The 9,877-nt window shown below is 44.8% G+C and overlaps 1 protein-coding gene across 1 annotated transcript; it reads left to right on the forward strand.

Annotated features, from left to right (window-relative positions):
• Positions 1–3,151: 3,151 nt before the first annotated feature.
• Positions 3,152–8,386, forward strand: LOC118738870 (ATP-dependent helicase brm). Its single transcript, XM_036469885.1, has 3 exons — positions 3,152–5,281; positions 5,354–6,950; positions 7,094–8,386. The coding sequence occupies exons 1-3, from the start codon at positions 3,269–3,271 to the stop codon at positions 7,987–7,989; spliced, it is 4,506 nt and encodes a 1,501-aa protein (XP_036325778.1). The 5' UTR covers positions 3,152–3,268; the 3' UTR covers positions 7,990–8,386.
• Positions 8,387–9,877: the final 1,491 nt, after the last annotated feature.

Here is a 9,877-nt window from a genome sequence, read left to right on the forward strand (position 1 = left end):
GAGTCGCCACATGACTCACGCACCTCTTCGTATGCCCCCTAAACCCCACCCAGCTCACGCTCCTGTCCCTATGGACAGCCCCTATCGAAGTTGCACACTTCCTGGGCCTCCCCGTAGCTGAACCGGACGACAACGCAGATGGATGAGCCGACTCGAGCGGGGTTTAGTTAGCCTTACTATTACCATTACTATTAGCATTAGCATTACATATACCAATATCTTTACCACTTTCCTTCTTCTTATTTAGCATAACAACCATTTGTCGGTTTGGGACGAGACCTCACAGGTTCGGCGAATTCCTCCTTCCTGTGCGGATATGCCCCAACTGTTCTTCCCAAGTGCGGACAGGTCCTTCTGCACTTAGTCTCTCCATTGTGTTAGTGTGTGCCCTTGATTTCTCTGTCGACTAATGGGCACCGAGTTGAAGGATCTTTTCACTGGAGCGTCGTTATCCATGCGTATAAACATGGCCAAATCAGCGCATGTTGCATCAGCATACAAATTCTTTAAAGAGTTTTGGGTGAGTGTTACTGGAGTGAAAGTCCTTGGCCAGATATAAATCTGGGTCGTTCCGGTTACGTAGACTCAACTGTCGTAGGAACGAACGCAATCGTTCCATTTTTATGCGCTTACTGGACCGTAGTAGCACTTTCTCATCTTTATTATACATACATTGCCCACGATTCTGCGCCATATAAAATAAAAGACTTCTGGGTGAGATTTTTTGTTCGTCGATGGAGGGCTCGGCTTTTCACAGTAGCACCTGTTGCCTCACTATTCTGGCTGAAATGGCTTTCAGTGTAGGTGGCAATATTAACTCTTTTTTGTAACTTCGAGACCATGTTTAGGGTTTCAATTCCTATTAAACACCGATTGTTCTTGTAACAGACGTTCTCTGTTGTCCTCTTCATACTCTGGTTCGCCAAGCATGATGTCGAAGTGTTTGGTGCTGAGAGGACCTTGCCCTCATCCTGAACAGTTGCTTTCCTTTTTTGTGTACCTGGTCTCTCGCCAGTTCTGCTTTCTCAGTGCTGATAAGCGCCGGTCAATGTTAAGACTCATCCTGATAGCATCGCTGTGTCCGTATTTGTATTGTGTCTCATTGAACTGGAGGTATACGTACGACTCAATGTCCATTGTGCGGTGGTGACGGTGTCGCCTTAGTTATCGGTGACCGGATTGCTTCAAATAAAATGGATGTTGGGCTAGTGGCCACCATGATATTCCACGATAAACCGGTTCGATTCCAGAATGAAAATGTTGTATTCTTTCACATACAGTATCTGGCTTTCTTCGTGGAAGATGATCGGACGACATGATGTAGCAGTCCATAGCCGTACGTGAAACTACATTCTCGTATGTTTGGAGATATCTCTACTGCGCGTCACTTGTTCCTGTTAACCAAACTGGCGGTGCATAGTTTACCTCTAACCAGCTGGTCGCCTTGCAACGTTCCTAGTCCCAGACGCCTGCTCCTGGCACGTAGTTTGATGCAAGTGGCGGAGATATACATACGTTGATAAGGAGAAAAGGTTATATTCTACGACCGTTGGACCGTGGACCGTTCACAGTCGTTATTTTTGAGGCACCCCTCGTATTTTGAAACTAAGTCCTAGCAGAAATATTGAGGGTTGTGGCACTAAAGCAATAAGAAAGATCGGAGAGATAGTTATTTTACTGCAAAGGCTGTCGATGCTTGGATCCATCGCAATGTTTGTGAAATCGTCTGCATAGCCCTCTTAGTTGACTCCGGTTGGCGCCAAAGAGAGCTCGGCCAGTAGAGTTTAAACAGCTTCAGGGAAGCCTACGCGCTTCTGAATTCAACTAACGGTTGACGACCACACAAATAGCTGGTTGTTCAGCATTTCATCCGATCTGGAAGCGACGACTCTAGGATAACTTGGCAATGGGTCGCATGGTTAACCACATCAAATACATTCGATATGTTAACCGCGACTACAACCATCCTATCGCAAGATCGACATTGGTTAAGACCCACAAATGGCTGTGTGGCATTGGCGTTCAACATTGTGCATCTTCCGGAATCCGTGCTGGTTTTCGGCTAATTTTAGACGCTTAATCAGCTCAGAAAGAAGTGCTTCCGTAGGTTATTTATTACGGCTGGGGTATATAGTAATGATACTAAATTTAGCTGATTTCATAACGCCTCCGGGCATTCACGTGGCTCGCCAAAATCAAGGTACTTCGCATAAGATTAGCTGCCTTCCCGATATGACTGTCTAATTTGTTGGCTGCAGAAACCAGCACATGTACTTTTCTTCATCTTATATTTAGCGCCATTGGAGTAACAAGGAAAAGATTGCGTGAATTATATACATATTAACACGCCGAGAATGATAAAAGTATTCAATACGTTAAACGAAGTATAACATTTAGTCAAGGGTGATAGAAACGAAAATTTCGTAAAAAAAAACATCTGAATTCGGTATTTAACGGATTTAATAGAAGAGATGTAGTGCCTGGAAGTAGAAATCGCATCGGAAAAATCGCTATTTAGCTTAATCGAACTAATACTTATAAAACAATAGATTTCTCCTCAGAAGCATGAGCCTACACTGAGAAGAGTTTATTTTAACACGTCAACTAAATATATTTCTCAAGATATTTTAACACCAAACAATATCACTGATGGAACTTAGGTACTCCAGAAATAAACTGGTAAAACCTATCGCTCCTCGGACTACAATTCCAAAGGTAATTTCGTAGCACCCTTTATTGACTGAAAGTATACAGTGAACTTTTTCTGCTACTGTACATCTTTTATCGATCTTCTTATCAGTCAGTTGATGTTGACGGTTGCTTCTTCATTTTTACCATTTATGCCAACAAAAGTCAGTAGCAAAGACGTAATAGGAGAGCGACTAAATGGAATATCTTTTTTTCGTGGGTGCAGTTTTCAATAAAAAATAATGACTTGTTTTAGAATGAGGGAAGATTATATTGATAACAATTTTTACGATTTTATGTGCCATTCACAATGAGCAGCCAAAAATTTTTTTGATTCTTTAGTTTTTTTAGGAAAATATTAAAAATATTTTCAACACATTTAGTAACTTCTTTACTCTATGTATTTTGATGCTTTGTAAAAATAAGCAAACCCTAAATTATTTTGTATCGCAACACTTCCTAACTTTTAACTCTTTTTCCAATCCAAATTTAGGGTCCACCGGCTCCCGGTCAGGGCCCACCACCTGGCGATCGTCCCGTACAGGAAAGTCTTACTGCACTCCAACGCGCCATTGACACCATGGAGGAAAAGGGCTTGCAGGAAGATCCCCGCTACTCGCAGTTACTGGCCATACGCGCCACCTCAAAACATCAACATCTCACTGGCAATCAAGTAAACATGTTGCGCGCTCAAATTACCGCATATCGACTGTTGGCGCGCAACAAACCAATCTCCATGCAAATGCAACAGCAATTGGCACCGCCACAGCAGCAGCAACAACAGCAGCAGGCTGGCGTACCGCCAGGTCCCCCTGGACCGCCAGGCCAACATCCGTCAGTGCCAGTGCAGCAGCAACAACCTGGACTAAGTGGCGCACCTCCACCAGGTACCGCTGGCAGTGTAGGCACACCACCGCAGTGCCCAACACCGCCGGCCAGTCCTTACGTTCAGCAACAGGTGCCGGGCGGACCTAAGCTACAAGCACCACCTCTACCACATGTGCAGCAGCCACCCATGGCGCCAGGCGGTGCTCCACCGATGCCGCTACAACAAGACGTGTCGCATCAGTTGCCCAATGGCGCCGGCGGCAAACCCAATGCCGGTCCGCCTGCAACAATGATGGCCGGCGGACAACCGCCCATTTCGACACCAATGCCAGCTACAATGGCACAAGGCGTGCGCCCGGGCATGCCGCCGGGTCCTCCCGGTATGCCGCCACAGGCACCGCCCGGCATGCAAGCACCAAAGCAAGGTGCACCACCGCCCCAGCAGCCCATGCCGAAGCCGAATCGCGTTACCACAGTTGCCAAGCCGGTTGGGTTGGATCCGATAACTTTGTTGCAGGAGCGTGAAAATCGCATAGCTTCGCGCATATCGTTGCGTATGCAGGAATTGCAGCGACTGCCCGCTACTATGCCGGAGGACTTGCGGCTGCAGGCGGCCATTGAGTTGCGCGCATTGCGCGTGCTTAATTTTCAACGTCAGCTGCGCGCTGAAATTGTGCAGTGCACGCGTCGCGACACCACGCTAGAGACAGCGGTCAATATTAAGGCTTATAAGCGCACGAAGCGACAGGGGTTGCGAGAGGCGCGTGCCACAGAGAAGCTGGAGAAACAACAGAAATTGGAGGCGGAGCGCAAGCGTCGCCAAAAGCATCAAGAGTTCTTGGCAGCTGTGCTGCAGCATGGCAAAGACTTTAAGGAGTTTCATCGCAATAATAAAGCGCAGCTGGCGCGTGTGAACAAAGCTATTATGAATCATCATGCTAATGCGGAACGCGAGCAGAAGAAGGAACAGGAGCGCATCGAAAAGGAGCGTATGCGACGTTTGATGGCCGAGGATGAAGAGGGCTACCGCAAACTTATCGATCAGAAGAAAGATAAACGCTTGGCATTCTTGCTGTCGCAAACCGACGAATATATTTGCAATCTGACACAGATGGTGAAGCAGCACAAGGATGATCAGAAGAAGAAAAAGGAAGAGGAAAGCAAGCACTTGCTGCAATATAAGAAGGATTTGCTTATGAGCGGCGAGTACATGAATATCGATGAGAGCTGCATCGCGGCCGACATGCGCGTCAGTGTGGTGGAACAGGCCACAGGCGCGCGACTTTCAGGCGAAGAAGCGCCAACGCTGAAGAACTTGCACAGCTGGCTGGAGCGTCATCCCGGCTGGGATTGGATTGAATCAGACTCGGATGATGAAGGCGATGTAGATATGCGTGACGCTAACGCCAAGGAGCACGATAAATCAAAGGAAGAACAGGCAGAGAAAAAAGAGGAAGCTGAAAACAAAGAATTGGAAAATGTCGACGACGCCAAGGACTTTATTAAGAAAGTTAAAGTTGAGGATGACGAGTATCGTACCGAGGAGCAGACATACTACAGCATTGCGCATACCGTACATGAAAAGGTCTACGAACAGGCAAGCATCATGGTTAATGGTCAATTGAAGGAGTACCAGTTGAAGGGTTTGGAATGGCTGGTGTCGCTGTATAATAACAACTTGAATGGCATTTTGGCCGACGAGATGGGTTTGGGCAAGACTATACAGACAATTTCGTTGGTTACCTATCTAATGGACAAAAAGAAGGTAAGTGCGCACAGTGATAAATCCGTTTATTTATATACCATTTTTATTTAACGTTTTCACTTTCTTCTCCAGGTCATGGGCCCCTATCTTATCATTGTACCACTCTCGACTTTACCGAATTGGGTGTTGGAATTCGAAAAATGGGCACCTTCTGTGGCCGTTGTCAGCTACAAGGGCAGTCCACAGGGACGCCGCTTGTTGCAAAATCAAATGCGCGCCACCAAATTCAATGTGCTGCTCACCACCTACGAGTACGTTATCAAGGATAAGTCGGTACTTGCTAAAATCCATTGGAAGTACATGATCATTGACGAAGGTCATCGTATGAAGAATCATCATTGCAAGCTCACACAGGTGCTGAACACTCACTACATTGCGCCATACCGTTTGCTGCTTACCGGCACGCCGCTACAAAACAAATTGCCTGAACTGTGGGCTCTACTGAATTTCTTGCTACCATCTATCTTCAAGTCCTGTTCCACTTTTGAACAGTGGTTCAATGCACCCTTTGCTACCACAGGCGAAAAGGTCGAATTGAACGAGGAAGAAACAATTTTGATTATTCGTCGTTTGCACAAAGTGTTGCGTCCCTTCCTGTTGCGTCGTCTCAAAAAGGAGGTAGAACATCAATTGCCCGATAAGGTCGAGTACATCATCAAGTGCGACATGTCTGGGCTGCAACGTGTGCTCTACAAGCATATGCAGAGCAAGGGCGTGCTGCTCACCGATGGTTCGGAGAAGGGCAAGCAGGGCAAGGGTGGCGCTAAGGCTTTGATGAACACCATTGTACAACTGCGCAAGCTCTGCAATCATCCCTTCATGTTCCAACACATCGAGGAGAAGTATTGCGATCACACCGGCGCACACAGCGTCGCCTCTGGACCAGATCTATACCGTGTCTCGGGCAAGTTTGAATTGCTCGACCGTATTTTGCCGAAGCTAAAGGCCAGCAACCATCGGGTGTTGCTCTTCTGTCAAATGACACAATGCATGACTATCATCGAGGATTATTTGAGCTGGCGTCAATTTGGTTACTTGCGTTTGGACGGTACCACTAAGGCAGAGGACCGTGGTGAATTGTTGCGCAAATTCAATGCAAAGGATTCGGACTATTTTGTATTCTTGTTATCGACACGCGCTGGTGGTTTGGGTCTTAACTTGCAAACCGCCGATACCGTTGTCATCTTCGATTCCGATTGGAATCCGCATCAGGATTTGCAGGCCCAGGATCGTGCACATCGTATTGGTCAGCGCAATGAAGTGCGCGTATTACGCTTGATGACGGTCAACTCGGTGGAGGAGCGCATCTTGGCTGCTGCACGCTACAAATTGAACATGGACGAAAAAGTCATTCAAGCTGGTATGTTCGATCAGAAATCAACGGGAAGCGAGAGACAGCAATTCTTGCAAACGATTTTGCATCAGGATGACAATGAGGAGGAGGAGGAGAATGAGGTGCCCGATGATGAGGTGATTAATATGATGATTGCGCGTAGCGAAGAAGAAATAGAATTGTTTAAGAAGATGGATATCGAACGTAAGAAAGAGGATGAAGAGCTGCATCCAGGCAGAGAGCGTTTAATCGATGAGTCAGAGTTGCCCGATTGGTTGACGAAGGATGACGACGAGGTTGAACGTTGGCATCAGTACGATGAGGATACAATTTTGGGTGAGTGACTTATTTTAAATTGATATAAGTAAGCTTAAAAATTTCGCAGTGCTATTTTCTTTATAACGCGTGAGCTTTTCTTTCACAAACGATATTCTCACACCTCATTTGAAGTTACTAAAAATAAAATCTTCCCTTTTTAGGTCGGGGCTCTCGCCAACGTAAAGAGGTTGACTACACAGACAGTCTCACCGAGAAGGAGTGGTTAAAGGCCATCGACGATGGTGCCGAATTCGAAGAAGAGGAAGATGACGAAGATGCCAAGCGTAAACGACGCAAACGTAAGAATCGCAAAGATGATTCCGAAGAAGATGAGGTGATTATGAAACGTCGTCGGCGTCAAAATATTGACAAGCGTCTCAAAAAGCAAATGAATAAGATCATGTCGGCAGTCATTAAGTACACCAATGAAGATGGTCGTCTGCTATCCGAACCGTTCATGAAGTTGCCGTCGCGTCAACGCTTACCCGATTACTATGAAATTATAAAACGCCCTGTAGATATCAAAAAGATATTACAACGCATCGAAGATTGCAAATATGGCGATATTAATGAGCTGGAGAAGGACTTCGTACAGCTCTGTCAGAATGCACAAATCTACAATGAAGAAGCATCTCTCATTTATCTCGATTCTATTGAACTGCAAAAAGTATTTGTGACTGCACGTTCACGCGTTACTGCTGCCGCGGCAGCAGCTGCCTCAGCGGCAGCTGCAGCTGGCAATGAGTCGACAAGTGGTGGTGGAGGTTGCGGCGCTAGTGGTGGCGGTGGTACTGCTGCTGGCTCAGAGGCTTCCGATAACGAGGAGGAGGAGCTGGGCGACGATGCTTCCGAAGATGAAGAAATTCCAACCACCTCTACTGCGGCGGTGAAAATGAAGTTGAAATTAAACAAGTCGCTGCCGAGCGCACCGGCTACACCAACACCGGCACCACCAGTGCCCACCAGCGCTGCTACCACTTCCAAGAAGCAAACGCGCCGTAAACGTTCCCAGAAGAAATACACAATTTTCGATGATGATGACGATGACATAGATTAGCTGCCGTTGGGTGTAGTATTTGCGCGCAGTACGCAGCATGCTTGTGAGGAAGGAGGGAGCGTGGCGGCGACGGCGACGGCGACGGCAACTGGGAAGAAGCAGAGGGAGATGAGACATGATGATTATGATAGTGATGATGATAATGAGGAGTAGGCTGCATTGCTAAAGTTGGAAAATTTAATTGGAATTTGGTATTTATTGAAAATTGCAATTTACTATTTAACCTGCATCATACATAACAATTTGCAAATTTCCATCTATTAGTTTATATGCAGCACAATATATTTAAACATACATATTTTATTCTGCTCATTTAAATGCAAATGCATGGCTACTGCAAAAGTATTTCATACGCATTGTAGAGGTAGAATAAAATAAACAAAAAACAACACAACTATGTACTTGTTTCTATTTAATTCTTATTAATTGGAAGTAGAAGTTTCTTTTCGGTGCCCTACCCGGTTTAAATATCGATGCTTTTTGTATCGGGCACGCTTTTCAAATAATTTAAGATCGTTTCCATTTATTTCAACGACTATGAGGTGTCACTACAAATAAACAAATTGATTAAAATCGTAATTATTTCCATGACAGCGAGTTCTACGTAACCGGAACCATCCAGATTTATATCTGCCCAAGGACTTTCACTTCAACTTTATTCGCTAAAAACTTTTGGGGATTTGTATGCTGCTACAACTACAACATCATTAAAATCGGAATATGCGAATATCTGAGGTTTCACATAGGGAAAATTTTGTTTGTTTAATTTGCTGTAGTCGGCTGACCGCAATACCACCAAAGCTGAAATTTAAATATTTTGTTTAAGCGGTTTATGCGTTCAGAACTTTTGTATATGCATATTTGTATGTATATAGTAACAGAATAAATGGGTACGTGTATCATTACTTAAACCCCTAGTCTCTCCTTCTCCAGTAGAGAAGCCAGTTGAAGCCTTGTTACTCGCATCATGCATACATCATCCGAGTCAAGCAGTATATCAGCATGGCTTCCGTAAAATGTGTAATAACATCTCGGCACTTAAATCGTGGGCTTAACCAAATTCGCTCTTGAGAGAGACGGTCTTCGTGGACGGAAAGTCCTACAGTGACACTTCAAGATATTGAAAATTCTTCTCTTCGCCTGTTAGCGATGGCCTGAAAACCATCTGAGTGGTCGACATTCATCGGTTTCGTTTCGACATCAATTCTCCAAACCTACACACGGTTTAATAATTTCTTTCTATCGAAACTGCCTCCTTAAATTGATTCTGTTTCCCTGGTTTCATACACCGATGACTGCTGTTTTGGCGTCAAAAATGCATTGATAGCTTGTGTTTCACAGCGAAAAGGTTATCACTCAAACATTTCCAGCTTCACTATACGGAAACCTTTCGAAATTAAGGGTGATACTTTTTAATGCCTGCACGAAGGAGGTGGTCTTAGCATAACTTAGACTTTGTTTGGAGTTTTATCTTAAGTCCTCCAAAATGCGTGCTATATTCAAAGCCAGAAATCCGGATATATAGCAAATAGAGTAGAGATTTTTAGACTACACTAAGGTTGGAGTTTTCAGTCGAGTCCAAGAGTGCCTCCATATGCGGAGGCAGCCCGCTTACCTAACCTAACTTAAACTAAGGTTAGAGTTGTTTTGAAAAAGTTCACTATTTATATATAAATATCGTTACCTTAATATAGAAAGCCCCTATCTGTGTCTTTAGAGAGTAGGTACAAAGCTTTATTAAATACACACTGAAACTTATAGTAGTTGTATTTAAATTCTATTAGGCCGTTAGTGAGTAATCTACCGACCTTTGTACTAAGCCGAATTTTAAAAGAAAATGAGTTATTGCCTATCTATATTAAGGTAACGATATATTATAAACGATAGT

Source organism: Rhagoletis pomonella, unplaced genomic scaffold (assembly GCF_013731165.1).
Source record: "Rhagoletis pomonella isolate Grant_MI unplaced genomic scaffold, Rhpom_1.0 Rhpom_scaffold_00005, whole genome shotgun sequence".
NCBI lineage: Eukaryota > Metazoa > Arthropoda > Insecta > Diptera > Tephritidae > Rhagoletis > Rhagoletis pomonella.

What these genes read in the sequence shown, in the direction of transcription:
- LOC118738870 (XM_036469885.1), top strand. Translation starts at nt 3,269, where the DNA reads ATGGAGGAAAAGGGCTTGCAGGAAGATCCCCGCTACTCGCAGTTACTG. An exon ending in ATCTAATGGACAAAAAGAAG is followed by an intron (nt 5,282 to 5,353) that starts GTAAGTGCGCAC and finishes TTTCTTCTCCAG; the next exon opens with GTCATGGGCCCCTATCTTAT. An exon ending in CGATGAGGATACAATTTTGG is followed by an intron (nt 6,951 to 7,093) that starts GTGAGTGACTTA and finishes TTCCCTTTTTAG; the next exon opens with GTCGGGGCTCTCGCCAACGT.